This window comes from Rhamphochromis longiceps, linkage group LG22 (genome assembly GCF_057381845.1).
Source record: "Rhamphochromis longiceps isolate RC_006_pf linkage group LG22, R_longiceps_female_GT1.1, whole genome shotgun sequence".
NCBI lineage: Eukaryota > Metazoa > Chordata > Actinopteri > Cichliformes > Cichlidae > Rhamphochromis > Rhamphochromis longiceps.
In genome coordinates, this window is record NC_140577.1 from 15,305,643 (window position 1) to 15,323,254 (window position 17,612).

At 37.5% G+C, this 17,612-nt stretch overlaps 2 protein-coding genes across 2 annotated transcripts in view; one reads left to right on the forward strand and one right to left on the reverse strand.

Moving 5' to 3' along the window:
* Positions 1-17,612, forward strand: part of csmd3b (CUB and Sushi multiple domains 3b) — a 417,790-nt gene that overhangs the window by 50,815 nt on the left and 349,363 nt on the right. The window lies entirely within an intron of this gene.
* LOC146643769 (uncharacterized) lies at positions 10,111-12,319 on the reverse strand. The gene is made up of 3 exons (XM_085396857.1): positions 11,821-12,319; positions 11,644-11,736; positions 10,111-10,837 (listed from the first exon to the last, which is right to left on the reverse strand). Exons 1-3 carry the CDS (start codon positions 11,989-11,991, stop codon positions 10,442-10,444), a joined length of 660 nt encoding a protein of 219 aa, XP_085252983.1. The 5' UTR covers positions 11,992-12,319; the 3' UTR covers positions 10,111-10,441.

Consider the following 17,612-nt stretch of genomic DNA (forward strand, 5'->3'; position numbering starts at 1 on the left):
AAAAGCATCAAGGTGCTGTCAACATGTTTCAGAGAGTCAAGAGAAGATCTTGCAACATTGCTTCTGTTTTCATGACTTAGTCTCCAGCGACTCAGAGATTCCACACTGGAAATCAAGTTAAACAATACCTAGATGCTAAACGATTGATAATAACGGCTCCGTGTATATTAAAAGCTAGAACCAGTATTCATAGAGGCTCTGTTGGAACATTGGCATTGGAAAGAATGGGAGAAAAGGGGATGAGCAAAGAGAAAACATGGTGATGGGATGCTCCCGGGATGTTACACTTGCATTCATTCATATGTATGCTTACATATGCTCACACATCAGGGCACTGACACAATGATTTTTAGGTGAACCAATTCAGGTCATCGGTAAATTATAAATCACTGGCTTTGAATTGCTCGTGTTAGCCAAAGATTTGAAGTTGTTTTCTGTTGTGTGATTCCAGTTTCTGTTAGACAACATGGAAATCTTTTATCCCATTATTCTGCATCTCACTTCTTTCCTTTTATACTGCTTTTGAGAATAGACTCTTAATTTTTGTGACACTCTGCTCTCTTACGCCTCCGACATTCTTGCGCAAAACTTTGATCCCACTCCTGTCAGCGTGACTGCACACAGAATATTTTCGGTTGTGCAAGGAGGTTTTCTTTTTAAAGCATCTTTAGTTGTTTGTGAGCTTCTTTTTTTTAAACTTTTGTTTCTCTAGCTCTCTGAATGCTTTCTCATTATCTTCACTTCATAACATTATGACCAACCGATATTTTGCTTTTCTTCTAAGCATCTATTTGGCTGCATAACATTTTTCAGTTGTTCCCAGCAGCCTTTTGCTAGAAATCTACCTTCTACCTTTGAAGAAGCTTTACTGCATTTGCCTCCTTTCCCTCCCCCTCTTCCCCATGCTGCAAAGTTCCCGTGCACCATCACTGCTCCTTAACTTGTTCTACCCCCTATTGTCATTACCTGTGTCTCTCTCTGCATGACCTCAATTCACAGGCAAGCTCACATCTATTGCCTCTCTGTGTCTCTATCTCCGTCTCTTGCCAGGTGTAGCTGTGCTGAGCTTCAGGCTAATGTGTGTGAGCGGCAGCGTCTATGTGTGTGTGTGTGTGCGCGTGTGTGCTTTATGAAGCATGTTTTTAGTATGTGTGTTTGTTCCTCTCTCCTCCTCTCTGGCCTCAATTTCCTGGCAGCCATTCCTTTTCTTTTTCCTCTCCCTCTTCTTTTTCTCTTTTATTTTCACCACATGCATGTTTCTCTCTCACCAGGTATATTTTGTTTTCAGCTTTAGGCTAATGTATGTGTGCAAGAGACAGCGATAAAGAGAGAGAGTGAGCGAGAGGGAGGGTGCCCTAGTTCTTGCAGTAAAACTGGAGGGGAAATAAAATAAACTGCAATCAAGGCAATAACAGTAAAATCCTTACATCGTAAAGAAATGTAACAAAAATAAAATAAAAACATACCTCGTCTGTGTGTGTGTGCTAAGAGGGTCTCTGTCTGTACTTATGATCTTAATTGTGAAGGAGATGTGGACCACTCCTTCCCTGCTGTCCTTGCTCCTCTGAAATACTCACTGGCAACTAGCACCCTAGTGGTGCAAAAGAAAATGTAAAAAAAGAAAAAGCAAAAAACTGATTGCGTTAATCAAATGATCTCCTTCTTGGTTTTATTTGGCCTAGTATGGGAGGTTCTTGTGCTCAATTTCCCTCCATATCTTAAGAGATTCCCTCGGGCAGACACATCAAACACAGCAAAGACTTGTGAGAAGGGAATGTAATGGAGTCTACTGATGGAAAAGAAAATTAGTACTGAGGCTCCAAGTAAGTCTGTGGAATGGTGCCCCAATGGCTGCAATCATAATTCATTTATTCAGTGTGATATGTAAAAGGGAAATTCCTCATAGGTTATGTTAGACTTGCGGGACAGAAAAGAAAATCCACTTGTGATTGGACAGTCTCCAGTCATCAGATGTGTCATTTGGCTTTGACAATTGGATTATGAATCCGGGGATTTTGAAAGTTATTTTCATTCAAATTGCATACGTCCCTTCACATCACATTTTAACACAGCGTGTATCCCTACTAGAAGACACACACACAAAGTCACACAACCTCACACCAGGAAACAGACGTTTGAGCGTAATCAGGGAATGCTGCTCATGCTGGACAAACATTTTTCTTTACTTTACTTTTTGACTTTTACTTTTCTGTCGCTGTTTGGTTAGGTTTAAGCTCCAAAACTATCTAGTTTGGATTAAGTCAGTCAATTCACAATATTATACAGGTGTTACAACTCACAGCAAGCTGGCTTTTCTTGGTAACCACAGTTATGCATCTCTCAACAGTGACAATACTAGCAGAGCACATTTACCTGAAGTCTCATTTAATCTTTTCAGACACAGTGACCTGATGAAGTCTTTCCAACTACATCACACTTGGAAAAAAACTGTTTTAAATTGTTCATTCAGCATATGTCACAAGTTGGGAGTGAGAATGGGTGTCGTAGTGGCACAGTAGTTAGCAGTGTCGCTTTGCCTGGTTTAAATATCCTGACCTTTCTTTGTGAAGTTCGCATGTTTTTGCTACAGTGGTGTGATTTTCCTTTGGGAACTCTGGATGCATGTTATATTAATTGGTTATTCCAAATTGGTTATGAATAAGAGAAGTGTGTAAAATAAAGCACTGTGTGAATACATGGTTAAATATGGCTTGTAGTCTAAAGTGCTCTCAGTAAAGCTCTATATACATCCTGGTATATCACAGCACAGTGTTATGGCTTGCTTTTATGCTTTCACAGATAGCTATACTGAAAATGGCTAAATGTATATCTGACAGTTACTAAGGTAACCACCAAGCATCCATGCTGAAAAAAGGCACTAGCGATGCTAATAGACAAGATTTGTATTCATGGAGGGTGAAAAAGTAGAATTGGAAGAGAAAGAAGGAATATACCAAAGATTACGTGACTGAACATATAGCATAAAAATGGTTATCACTACACTGGCTTTAAAGCACAGATGTAAGAATTGCAGCTTTCTTGGCTGTGGCCTGCCAATACCAATTCTTTTCTGTAAATGTGCTAGCACAAACAAAACACAAATCAACATTTTTTAATACAAAATATCATAAATAGAATAAATAATTAAGCTTTAAAGCTCTCTTAATAAATGTTCTCTTAATGAAAGTCTCTAAACAACTGAAAATAAAGTGCTCTGCTGCTCAAAAGAGCTACAGATAATCAAACTAACATGAGCTGCATTTAAATTACCAACCAAAAAGCAGATACAACAGATTTATATAACAAATCAAATGTCAGTTACTTAATAATTTCCCAATGTGTTTATGAATTCACAATGTAAATTCATGACATGACAAGTGATCCACATTTATTCATCCATAATTTTCCTCCTAACTCCTTTGGTTCTTTTGTTTTGTACGGAGGCCACTAACTTGTGGCTGGCTCTGAACTATGCATAGCTTTAGCAGCTTTACCTTTGTTGACTCCTTTTAAAAGTTCAACTCATTAAATTGGGTGATGGGGGAAGTGTCTGATTAGTTACAAACATTTTCATGATGGTCCCCCAGTGTTTACTTTGATGTGCTTTGTGTCTTCATTCCCAGTGAAGAGCTTCCATGCTAAAGGCATGTTAGCATGTGGTTGTGAGTGTGCATGTGTTAGCATGTGATATTTATGCAAGGGTATTTATTTGTAAAAGAACAATCCGCCATCTGTCATTTTTATAAATTTTCATAATTAAGATAAGTATGTAAGATAAGATAAACAGTGTTGGTGACTATGGTTACCAAATAAAGTAATTCACTAAATATTTGTACTCAGGTATTTCATTGGATGGTGGAAAGCAGGGGCCACTGAGATTAATTGGTTTTCCCTTGGCAAGGGGTTAATGCACATTCGCCACTGGGCTGACAGGGGGGCATTGTAAATGATGTAACCCAGAGAAATATCAGCAATCCGGTAAAGCTGCTGTCTCTTCCTCCCCCTCTTTCCTATCTTATCATCTTCTTGTTTCTCCCTCCCCTCTGTGCCTCTCAAGGCTCTCAGTCCCTTTTCTCTCCTCCCCATCATTTCCCCCTTCTCTCAGTCCTCATCACATCTGTTTATCCTCAAATACACTCTCTTCTATCATTTTAAACGTATTCTGCTTAGTCGGTCCTTTTTGCATTCATCTTCTTTTGTTCTTTCATCTCTTACTTCATAAAGCTTTTCTATTCCTCACTACTTTCTCCCCTTTCCTTACACTTCGCTTTACTTCTCTCCCTGTCTCTCCTGGAAATGCAGGGGAGAGGTAGAGCAATTGAAGGCAATATGAGATTGAAAAGAGAATAGAAACCTGAAAAGGATGGATTGAAGGGGGGACGGGGCAGTGAAGAAGAGTGGGAGGGAAAAGCAAGGAGACGATCAAAGAAAAAGGAGACTCCAGAGAGAGTTCCTGAATTAAATAGAAGATTAAATTGAATTAATATTGAATTGAGAGATAGAAAGAAGGCGGGAGATTGAAGCAGAGGCAGGTGGATGCTAAGAAACTGGCCCACATAACAACTATCAGAGTAACTAGCTAATAGATATATGTTCCCAGCATTAGGGTCTACAATTCATTTTGTTTTGTGGGAAGATTAATTTACTTCTCTCAGTTTCGTGCCATAATGACGTGAGAATAAAAATATGCAGCCTGATAAAAACTTTATACACAGAAAATAATGTGTAAGCCATTATAACCTCCTTTCACAGACACTATTTTCATTCCCAAACAGAAAATCTGCAGATGATGCAAGCCACAAAATTGCCTCAGCATAGTAAGAAAGAAATAGTAATTACCTACTTCGCTACATATAGAGGTGACAGAACTGGGTACTGTTAGCTTATTCACTGAATATGTGTGATTGGAGTCAGAGCTGCCATCCCTAATGGAATCGTATGCTTTGGTTTCTCTAATTAGATAAAAAGTTGATACTTTATGTTGTAAAGTCATTTAAAGATCTTCCTGCTGATGCAGTGAAAGCTCCTTCAATTAATTCAGAAAGAAACTTGTATATTTTTTGTATAATTTCATGAAAGCTTCTAATTTATTTTAAATTAGTGTTAAACATGCTTGCATGTTTGTAGTAATTGGAACGCCTTGTTTGGAGGATGGTAGTCTTAGGCTGAAAATATTTAACAAATTTAAAATCAATTTTAGGCACTGCATTGTGAGCGTAGTGACTGATTGCCAAAATGCTTTGGCAACTTTTAGGCATTTACTAGCCAAGTTGACACGTCTGCCAGATTTTGGTAGTCTCAATGTTGTGTTAAACTCAAATTTAACCCTGCAGTTTACATGCACAATTTAACCAGACGTTGAGGGAACTTGACATAAAATTTGAAGTTTTCCACTATATCCGTGATCTAGGCAATGAGCCTGAGCCTCCAGTGAAGTCTTCTAATATTCAAACAGCATCTTAAAGGGAACAGATCTCCATGACTTCAAAGGAGCTCCCCTCAGCCCTGCAAAGCATTTCAGCATCATTTAGCGTTCACCTTAGGATCGCTTTGGTATTTAAGTAGCAGGAAGCAGCTCTTTTTAAAAAAAAAAACTCTTAAGCCCTTAGCCCTCATTTAGCAAAACAGGCAACAACCAAAAGCTAGCTTGTAGACATATGAGAGTGGAAGCTAAATGGTCAGGCATAGTTTCCAATACTTGCCAGGGTCCAAAACCACCATAAGAATAAAAACAAGACTACTACTCTAACTTTTGAATGTACAAAATATAGGAAATATGTTTTACTAAGAACTTCAACGCATCACTTGCAAGTTAATGAGGGTTTTAAGTCATAAGGACAATTTGATGTGAACAGGTTTTGTGGGTAGATCCAGGAGTGACTAGATTTGATTTTGTTTGAGATTTCATTTTTGAGCAACATAGCCAGTTAACTGGCTGCACAACACATCTGCCAGAGCCGCTAGCAATGAGTAATCAGGCCTTTCCAAGGACAATGAACCACATTAGTGGCAGTAGATTTGAGGTTAAAGAAAGAGCTTCATCATCTGGACGTTCAGTTTTATTGCCAAAGTGAAACTTGTTCATAATGGTTTCTATGTAAAAGGAAACTTTCCCAAGCTAAGTCCTCAACAGCCAACTGAAAAATACTATCTTTTGTATTTAGCATTTCCCAGGAGTGGGCATGTGTAACTTTCAGTGAAAACATTTCCGTACCCTTCAAAGCTTCTTGCAGGGCAATTCCCGCAATGTCTTAGTTGTCAATCTCAAAGTGATTTGGAATTTTTAAGTCCTTCACAATCAGCCACGTTGTAAAGTCTTGATTGACAGCAGACAAACCCTTGAGATGTCAACCTGCCTTGAATAATGGTCTTTATTTTCTGCTTGCCTTACTTGCTCCTCTCTTTCACACCGAAAAATCAGGCACGTAGCTTCCACTCCATTTTTTTCTATTTTGCTGTGTATCTAACATAATTGAGCACCTTTCTTTGATCCTGTCTGTGCTCTCTTCTATCCGTTTGTTGTTCGTTTCCATCTTTCTCAGCCCCAACTTTCTTGATGACTTTGGGGAGCACCGTTAGCATTGGCCATCAGATAACAATGTCCTTGATCAATATATTCTCGTTGTGCATGAGAGTACACACTAGAATGTGTCTGTGTGCAAGTCAGCCATTTGTCTGCGTGCCCTAAAGTGTGTACACAGCCTTTTAAGGCATATCTCTTTAGGATCAGCATGTGGCTGAGCACTGAGCTTTTAATACCCTTGGTAAAGCTATAGGGGCCGACATTCCTCGCCTATCGTCCTCACTCCCTTCCTAATTAAGTTTTTAATACAACTTAAAAACCGTAGAAGGCAACATTACTATTCATAGAAAGAAAGAGGGGAACTAGGTGAAAGAAAGGGGGAGGAAGGAGGAGAGCAGAGAAAAACAAGCAGAGCTGAGAGCTACTGAAAATGAAAAAAGTTTAGAAAATGGAATTACAGAAATAAGAAATGGAGCAAATTTGAGAGAGTTTGCAGTAATACTGATTTAAAGAGAAGAGTATTTTCAGAAAATGCTGACAGTCTTTAAATGCCAAATTAGCTGAGAAAATGTCACAAGGTCTTAAAGGATTGCCTCAATGGAGATATCAGATAGAAATTTTGACTACATTTCACGAAAGCCCAGTAACTGACTAACTGGCTAGGCTTTGAAATGTCAGTTTATCACATGGGACATTTTTATAAAAAAAATAATAATAAGAATATGGGAAAATTTATTACAGGTATATAATATAATATGTTCCCATGGACTCAAATGTAGTTGGAAAATGACACAGCAATAAAAATCATATTTGCTAGTTAATAATTTTCACATCTGCAGCTTTGGATTAGGCTCTAATTTGTAGACTAAATTATATTGAATTGAACTGCATTGATTTGTGACTGATTGCTATAAAAGATGATCAAAACAGTTAATAAAGCGACCAGCCAACTTAGTACGCAGCATAATAGTGTGCATTACCCTGCTGAACTTACCGACTAGCCCTAACAAATACCATTGCATCAAACTGCAACAATATTCAGCTATGTATCAAAATCTCCTCCACGTGCCAAGAACTGAGGTTACCCAGCAGAATATTCCCCCTGAGCATTGCCTCTGCTGGCTGACCAGTCTATCCAGCTGCCATCTCTTCCCCAGTTAAATGAGGCACACATATCGGGTTGTCCACATCGCATTACAGAAAACATAATTCGTCACACCAAACCACCTTCTTCCGCTGCGCTGTGAATTGGTTGTGGATAAAGGTTATGTACTCTATCTGGTCCATAAGCAGCAAGCTGGGATGCACATGAGTTCTGACATCTTTCTGTCATAGCCAGTGTTATTTTTTGAGCAGTTTATGCCACAGTAGTTCTTCTGTGCAGGTGGACCACATAGTCCATTATACATGCATCAGTGAGCTTCTGGCACCAGTGACCCTATTGATGGTTCACTGGTTTTTTTCTTAGACCATTTTTGGAAGGTACTATCTACTGCATTCTGAGAACATGGCATACAGTGATCTGACTTGATGGGCTTTTCATAGTCTCTTGAGTTATATGCTTATTATTCCTGCTACCACCTGATAAACAGAAGCGAATGGACTGCTCCATTGCTACAAAACATAGCTTTCCACATCATGTGCCATTTCAAGAAAATGGCTTTTATTTCTTTTACCAGCTATTTGTAACTTGGGGAAAGTTTTGCCTGCATTTCAGTAATTAAGTGCAACGCAGGGAAGTTAGGTTTTGTAAAAAAAATAAATAAATAAAAAAGTGTAATTAATTGATTTGCTAAAAATTGAGGGCAAAGTAGAAAATTCCAAAAACAACCACAACAAACATCAAACATCACATACATAGATAAAAAAAAACGTGTTCCACAGTAGGACCTCACCTACAATGCAAGTTAAAACACAGAATAAGAGTTAGGGGGTACTATTTTTCTATTAGCTAATTTTTACATCAACAAAGTTGAAGATTAATCACAACTCGAGGCTGTTTGATCAATATATTCAGCAGGTTTTTTGTTTTTTTTCTCTCTGAGTGACATCAAAGAATGTAAGTGTTTCTTTCTTTGTCCTTGTGGATCTTTGATACACAGTGGTAATCAAAGCCCTATAGAAAACAAATAAAACATCTGATGAAAGTAAAGAAGAAAACAAAGATGTGAGTGAACTTGTGTAAGATTCAGTCACTAAGGAAGAATACTAAATCACAATGAAACCGTGAAATTAGTTTGTAACCTTGTTGGCTAAATCCAAGACATATTTATTTATAGGCTACCACCTATGGCACTGTAATATTTACCAATTCAACAAACAAAAAATAGGTATTCTCCAACATATTTATGATAAATGTGTTAAAGAAAATGGTGGAAATTGCTTTCACAATTATTTTTAATTGACATTTTTTAAGTACTCTGTGAATTAGGGTTAGATAAAGAAAGACTAAATTGCTCTTTGTTATCCCTTTGCCTGGCTGAGCTTTATTTAAAACTTTAAAGACCCTTCCTGCTTTCACAAAAATCAAAACTACATAAAAAGCAAATGTCCTTTGGTCACTTAATTTATTTTTGGAAAGAAAAACTCAATATTAACAAACAAATAATATTTGTGTCTATTGGTATACAGTAAATTTCTGGTTTCTCCAGTTTTCTTTGATTCTTTTTTTACCGATAATTATGATTATACAGTAAATAATAATGGATGATGAGCAGAGCGGGAAGTACAATAATTATTATAAGTCACCCTGTTTCCAGCGGTGGTTCATGAACTGACCTTATATTGAATGAGGTTGACAGTGAGCATTTGCAGTCTTTTTTCTTGTAATTTTGTTGCTTATACACTCATAAAAATTAGTCATTGGATGAACTCAATTTGACTGATGGCAGGTTTTCCACGTAATACATTTATTTTGGTTCAACCAAATCTACATACATCATGACAATTTAATTAAATTGAGTCAGTAGAACACAATTTAAAAGGAAAAAAATTACATTAATAAGATGTGAAAGGTTTTGGTTGGTTCAACTCAATACAATGTCATTCATTTGAGCTAGATTTTCTTTCGAATTGAAATGATTATTTTAAGTTCAACTAAATCATAATTTTAATTACCAGAAAACTAATTTAATTATTAAAATAATGACAAAATAAATTTGTTTTTTCAACTCAGTTTTATTCACTTGAATTAAAAGCAGAAACAGAATATTTTGTGAATAAACATACATTTCACATGGTCAAATTAACCTTAACAAAATCAAAGTGCTCACAAAAAAGTGCCTTACATTTGAAATGAATATCAAATCTGAAAAGCACACACCTTTGTATTACTAGGCAAGACTGAAAACAAACTGGAATTTGTAAAATCCGATTTCACGTAAGAATCATTGTATATATATTTATAGTGACACTTGCAGGTAGGTTTTCAGCAAATTCACAATGATAACCTACTAAACATTGCAATTCACACCATATTATGCCAGTCACTGAACATTTTAAACAACCCAAAAATACTTAAATACAAATATATAATGTGTATATATATATATATATATATATATATATATATATATATATATATATATATATATATAAAAGATTTTCATTAAGAACATTTTGTGTTACCAAAGGGGAGGTATTTTAATAAAAAAAACCTTTATTTCTCTAATTCAAACTTTTACAAGCTTATAAGAACGGGAACACCAACTTTAAAACACTGGAAGACACCAAACTTGTCAACATTTGTTTTGTCTCTTCGAAAATCCCAAACGCAATTAAAAGGAAGATGCTGGTTACAACCATTGAATTTTTTTTGAGCTAAATTCTCACAGTCCTTTTATCCATCTATAGTAGTATAGATTAAAGGTTACATCACTCACAACAGAACAGCAGACAAAAATAGACAACTTCTATTTTTCAAAAAAAGGGGGAAAAAAAGGTCACAGTTTGAACAAAAGAGATAAAAAGGCCAAAATCAAATTTTGTGCTGGGGTCTTGTTTGCCTAAGCAAACATCTTCAATTTCATTTGTTGCATTTGTACTGAGCCTTTGTCCATCCAGATTCATTAAATTCTTCTGACATAACTCGAAAGTGTACTTGAGGTCATTTGGATAGCTCAGATCAAGTGCATAAATCAGTCCAAAGAGAACGATGAATGACATGATGACACTACCGAGGTTGTTCATAACTGTAGTACCTTCAATGACAACTGCAACATCCTCTGGCTCCTGAATGCCTTCTCTTCTGATGGTGTAAATACCCATGACAGTTGCTGCAGTGGATCTCAACTGTTCATCCTCAGTGGAGGAGGTCTGAAAAACAGGATGTTTCAGGTTTAAGGGCTCTGTCACTTGGAAGGGGAAATATTATGCAAAACTCAGCTTTGTATCCTTTTGTGCTGAAACATGGGTCTCTACTGCCTCTATAAACACTCCAAACATGAATAAAACCCATCAATCTGTTCTCTATCAATAGTTTGGGCTAAGGTATTATGTACCTCCCTAAGGGAGGGGCTTGAAATAGAGGAGCAGCTCCTCAAGTGTCTATAGGTGTAGGTGTGTGTGTGTGTGTGTGGGGGGGGTGGGGGCTGGGTCAATTTCCCTTATTTCATGACAATTGGGGACCTTTTGAAACAGCTTGTTTTAGGCACATTATTCCGGAAACCAGAGGATCGCTGTAACGCCAGTGACACTAGTCAGTGTCTCGATGCAATCTGCTGGGTTCCTTATATAGAAGACTTTTTACTAATTGGCATAATTAACTGAATTTCATTGGAGTGTTTACTTTATGAAGTGCCTTGAGATGACTGTTGTTGTGATATACCGCTATATAAATAAACTGAATTTAAACACTGACAGAAAGTGGATGAATGTTTTCTTCACATTTACCGTGTTTATAGAGGCAGTAGATACCTACATGGCAGCCCCAAAAAAATGAACAATTGAATTTTTACTGAATCTGTCCCCTTAAAAGGTGCTCTCCAGTACAAGTTTCAACAATGACTATTAAGAGTAATACATATTTCACAATTATATTGTCTTATTTGAATATATGAGCATTTTGCGTGCGATGAACCTAACTCAAATTGAATCTAGAAAAGAAAGTGTGATAAGCGTACCAGATACTCCTTGAACAGTAGGTCTGGATCTTCATTAAAGTAGATCACCAGGCTTTTAAGAGTATGCTCCCTCTTTATGTCGATGTCATCACACTAATGCAAGGGTGGGAAAAAAAGGGTGAAAAAAATGGAATTGATTGATTGCATTTAATTGATGGGTTTATCATTAGTACTGACCAAACTACTGATCGCCATGATATCCTTGATCTTTTGGCCCTTTGCTCCTTTGCTCCCCTCAAAAATTTGCATCAGCTTGTCTGTTAAGTTGTCCAGCTGAGCCAAGAACTTCGCCTGCAGGGGTTTTGTAGTGATCTGCAGGAACTCTGCATTCACCTGGAAATAAAACATACATAAATATAGTAAACTAGAAGTTTAAATACAGACTGCTGAATCAACACACTGAAAGTTGCTAAACATTTGAACCATCAGTGAAGTTTGTCAAGACCTAAACTGTTTTTAGCTGAGTTTAGGAATATATCGCCACCTGTTGCTTTGGCATGTTCCTAGCAGCGTTTTCCTTCATTTTTGCGTTTACCTGTGGACGGGATTATTTTTTAAAACGAAAACGGAAAATCTCCGTTTTCAAAAATACCTGTGTAAGTGTGGACGTAGCCGAAATCTTTTATAATAATAAATAGGTTTGAACATCATGGGAGTGCGCATTGTGCTGCCTGCAGTTACTCTTCCGGCCACATGGTTCGCTTTTGGTAGCACCCTCAGTAAACTATGTAGTGCTTTTAAAGACACCTCAAAACGATACTTTCTACTAGAAAATGGCATTATATAATAATAAACACAGAATACATAATTTTTAGATTATAAAAAGAAAACAGTAAGAAAGAAGTTAGCTATAGGACATCATCTTTCATTGAGCACAATGGCTAGCTGCTAATAAGCTAGCACACGTTCCGACTTAAAAGTTGGCAGCTACACAATTTCTCCTCTAAAACAAGGCACTTTTGAAAAGACCTGGCTATATTGTCAAAAAAAATAGTATTCAAGCAGAGAAGAGAATGGTAGCACCACCAAAAGTTCAAAAAACAACTGTTACAAGCTTCTATGATAAATAGCATTGCCATAGATTTAGCTGATAAAGAAATACACAATTGGATATATGAAAAAATAATATTTTACCTTACCTGAAGGTGTAGTTTTATCCAAAAAGTACAGAAAGGCCAAGAGCAGCTGCATTCATTTAGGTGATCCTGAAAGAGCGCAAAATTTTCAAAGAAGGCGGACCGTTGTGTAACTCAATAACTTTGTGTTCTTGTGACAAAGACTGCTTTGAGAGAAAATAATTTAGGTTCACCACACGAATAATAATTGCAGTAATGCTGGAGTGCTACATTTGCGTTGAATGAGATTAAAAAAAATGTTTAAGCTTAAAGAGGGGCTTGAATTTATTTCTTTGAGTTTACAAATACTTAATTGCAAAAATGTACTCCTCCTACCCCCAGTGCCCCAACAAACTCATTCATTTTGTGTTCAGAATCAGCCTCTGCTGGTTTTGAATAATTTTAGGTTTACACAAAGAAAATCAAATTAATTTGGTATTTTTTAATTGCATTTATGAACAACTAACAAAATTTGTATGTGTTCTTTGAAAGGAGGACCTGAATCTGTTTTTTGAGTGTATATGAATTGAACATAATTAGACAGACTTTGTACAGAAGTTCCAATGAAAACATTTTCTAGGAAGAGTGCAAATGGCAGGGCTTTGTATCACAATGATGTAGCTGATGAATTTCGTTCCCATTAAGAAAAAAGTGCCTGGATATTTGCAAAACCATGCAATTTTTCTCAATTATGACTTTGAATGGTAAAAATGGTAAATGGTCTGCCCTGTACCTGTGCATGTGCAATGACAATAAAGTTGAATTCTATTCTATTCTATTCTATTTGTATAGCACTTTACTTGGTCCTAAGGACCCCAAAGCGCTTTACACTATACACAATCATCCACCAGAATGGAAGAAGAGAAATAAAAGAAGAAGAAGAAGAAGAAGAAGAAGAAGAAGAAGAAGAAGAAGAAGAAGAAGAAGAAGAAGAAGAAGAAGAAGAGAAATAAAAAATTAACATAAACCAGTGACACACTCCGGGGCCTGATCAACCCTGGCAGGGCCTCCTAGGATGAGGGTGTCTAGTGATAATGGCCGAAACACCCGATGAATCCAAGATCCACTAGTGCCGATGTGTCCCAAATCTTAATATGATAATCCAGATCAGATGTCTAATCCCCAAAAAAATGGTAGATTATCTTGGGTAAAAGAACGAAAGCTGAGGCACACAACGATGTGTGCTGCTGGTAAAGTTTCTGGGCTGCCTTTCCTCATAACAGCCATCCTTCAAGATTCTCTCCATTTAAAGCAATGCAGTATCATGGACTATAACATCTAGTCCTTTTACTGAATAAGTAATGCAAATTCAAACTTTTTTAAAACAGTCAAATATTATTACTACTGCTGCTAGGCTAGGGATGGGAATCGATAACTGGTTCTTGTAGAAAACTGTGAACTGGTTGTTCATTTCCTTGGAATTGTAAGTCTGCCTGCCTGTTGAGCCCACTTATCGGTTCTTGTACTCGCACTACAATCAGCAGTCTAAAGCTTGGATATGGATATTTATTTTTATTGCACAAAAGAGTGGGATTAATGGTAAAGTGGAAAACTGCATCCAGGAAAGAAACAACTGCATTATTCTGCTAACACAACTTTGGTTCTTTGTAAGCATCTGCACAGACAGTATGCTCATGCTAAGCTAGCCAAGACTTTTTCAGATAAATAAAGGCAAATATTGCAAACTACACAAAAGGCAGCCGCTAAAGCGTTTAAGTTTCAAAATAGAACAAACAAAACAGGCTACTAAATTGTCAATTCCACTTAGAAACAAAATATTAATTCTAAAAATAAATCTTAGTTTGTTTTACAGAAGAACTGACAAAACTGACTAACTTTTGTCAATATCAAATAAACTGAGAACTAAAAGGAAATTCTCAATCTCTCCTTGTTGTACAGCTTAGCTTTTCAAACAGTTTTAACAGGTACTTTAGTCTGACAAAAGCCGAATGACGAATTAGCGCTTCCAGTCAGAGATTGAGCATGCACCAGTTTATTGTATTTCCAGACTTGCTTTCGGCACAATTTACAGTGCGCGCTACTCTGTTTTTTGTCAGACTTGAAATAGCCGAAATACCTTCACACTATGGAACAATCTCTCCGGCGTTGGAACCATCACCACACTCATTTCCTCCATTACCCGAGCGGCACGGTGGCTGGCTGCTTCCCAAACAAATACAAATGTGCAGCTTGGCACTTGTGCTGTACGTAACAAGTCACGTGACGTGACGCTGCGGCTGTGATTGGTTCGACTCTGCGCTACTTAATTTGGATTGGCTGTTCTTTTTTTTTTTTAAGAGGACAAGAGCGGTGAGGCCTATCGCAATAGTTTAGTTTTTCTATCGAGAAAAAGTTATTTCGCAATACATATCGTTATCGTTCTATCACCCAGCTCTAATAAGGAGTTACTTTATCTTTGGAGGAATAAAGTAACATACTGCATTATGTTTAAGAAAAGTGTTCTGTGTAATACATGTAATAATGACTTTTTTGGGTAAACACTGATCACAAAATACGAAGGGAAATACTTAAATAAACATCCACAAACATTTGACCCACAGCATGCAACTAATTTGCATGAAGGGAATTTCTTTATTGCTGCTTAGCAACGGAGGTTAGTCTCAAAACAGAGCAAATGTGAACCCAAATCGATAAGAGAATCAATAATGGAATCTAAATCACTAATAAACCACTAATAAGAATAATCTAACAGTATTGTACTGTTCACTTATCTACTTTCTTTTTTTTGTGACTTAGGATCTAAAATCATTGCTGAATAGAGCTGCAAGCTTTGGGCAACTCTTAAGACATTGACTTTATACTAACCCTTGACATTTATCTGTAAGAGTGAGTCACAGTAAACACACTCACACACACACACAAACACACATACATGCACACACACTTGGTCTTTTTAAGGCCTTGTGGTCTAATATGAGCTGTCAGCTCTGGCACATTGTTTTGACTTGTTGGGGATGGTCCTGCAGGGTATAGGACATTATGTGTGTTTTCTCTTATGTGTAAATATTTGCATGTGTACATATTTTTTTTCCTGGCATATCGCCATTTTTTTCTGTGAAATCCCAGGAAGTGATATATGACAAAAAACATCTATCTCAGAGTACTCGGGGAGTAACCCCCAAACCAGGCAAGTGGCTCCAGTAGATCCCAAGAATGACATCCTGGAGGAGGAGCAGTACTAGGAAAGATACTGTGCAGGACCCTCAAGGTCCCAGGCTGAGTTTGGACCTGAGCTTTAAGGATACAGACCAACTGTTTGTGTGTGTGTGTGTGTGTGTGTGTGTGTGTGTGTGTGTGTGTGTGTGTGTGTGTGTGTGTGTGTGTGTGTGTGTGTGTGGGTGGGTGTGTGTGTGGGTGTGTGTATATGTGTGTGTGTCCAGCATCAAATAAAGATTATCTTACCATTTTAATCCCATTTTTTAAAACATATTTGACATGCCCCCACATACAACCACAATAGTGGGATTTATACAGTGCATACACCCCCACACAAACATACTCGTGCATGCCTTTAGGGCAGATCATATGAGATTGTTGATGATTGTTTCAGCAAGAACATAAGTCAGTCATTGCACGCAATCTGCAGAAGAAAAGGCACGCACTCTCTCTCTCCCTTTTTTCGAGTATCACATCTTTTACATATTGCATAGTACACGAGCATGTAATCACCTCCTATCAGCATTGTGTTAATTGTGTATTCTGATAAATTAATGTGTAGATGGAGAAACCTTAAGTTGGATGTATGTATCTTATAGATGTTTTTACACGTTAATGTTATAATCTTGCAGTGAAATGGTCATTAAGGGCCATTTAAGACTACTTTCAGTTTAATTATTAACAACACTTCATATTTGTAATAATAATCAAGCAAATTAAATTTGAGAATAAAGAAAAATGTAATATAATCGGTCTAAGGGCTGCAGTGTATAATCCTAAGCATTCGAATGATACAATACATGTAAACCATGGTCCGATATCACAGGGTGTGTATGTGTGTGGGAGTGGTGAGTGGGTTCAACAGACAGTGAGGAAATATGTGTCAAATCTCAAGGAAGGTGGTAAAATTGGTATGTGAAAAGTGCCGGTAAGACACTTCCCCCTCCCAGCCCCACCAAACAACTACCTTCAATTTGCCCGTAAGCAAAACACTTTACCACCAAACGCTTCAGTGAAAGATTGCAATGCACACCAATTACAAGTGTGGAAAACTGGTGGTTCTACTGGGCAACCCCCAGGTCTGAATATGTTTAGCCATATTAAAACGAAGCAGGGATTTGCTGTGTAAGGGCACGCGTGTTGAGCCTTATAAGTTTCACTTTAAAAGAAACTGTGAAATTGAGGTCAGAGAATAAAGTGATACCTGGGTCCAAGGAAAAGTTAACAGCTGCGATTTTGATTTTGCCCTTAGAATACATATTGACTTTTAAGATAGAGGTAGAAGTAGAGTCTTTATCTCTTACTGTCACTGCTTTTAGTCTGTCTCTTGCTGTCTCTTTGGTAGTCTCATCATAGCAGACTCCCCCTTTGCTATCTCAGCAGCTATCTGTAATGGGCACAAGATTCAAAGTGCAGCATTGGTGTTTGTGTCTGGGTGTTAAGTGTTTCGGCATGCCTGGCTGTGTGCGCATGTGTGCCCATGTAAAATGTCTTTTTCGTGGCCTCTCTCTCTTGCCTTCTCTTTCGTCTTCTCTCTCAGCCCTCCAGAGTCAAAGCTTCCTTCCAGTCAATTGAAGCTGTTTTCATGTCTGGCACCCTGCGCTGCTGCAGGCGATGTTCATGTGTGTCTGTATTTGGGGCTAAGGAAGAGTGCATTTCTGTGTGCAAGTTCATGCA

Bases quoted from the DNA above. Each gene is read 5' to 3' on its own strand.
- LOC146643769 (XM_085396857.1), bottom strand. From the start codon at position 11,991: ATGTTTTATTTCCAGGTGAATGCAGAGTTCCTGCAGATCACTACAAAA. The intron at 11,737-11,820 runs GTCAGTACTAAT...CCCTTGCATTAG, and splicing joins TCATGGCGATCAGTAGTTTG to TGTGATGACATCGACATAAA. The intron at 10,838-11,643 runs GTACGCTTATCA...CCTGTTTTTCAG, and splicing joins TACTGTTCAAGGAGTATCTG to ACCTCCTCCACTGAGGATGA.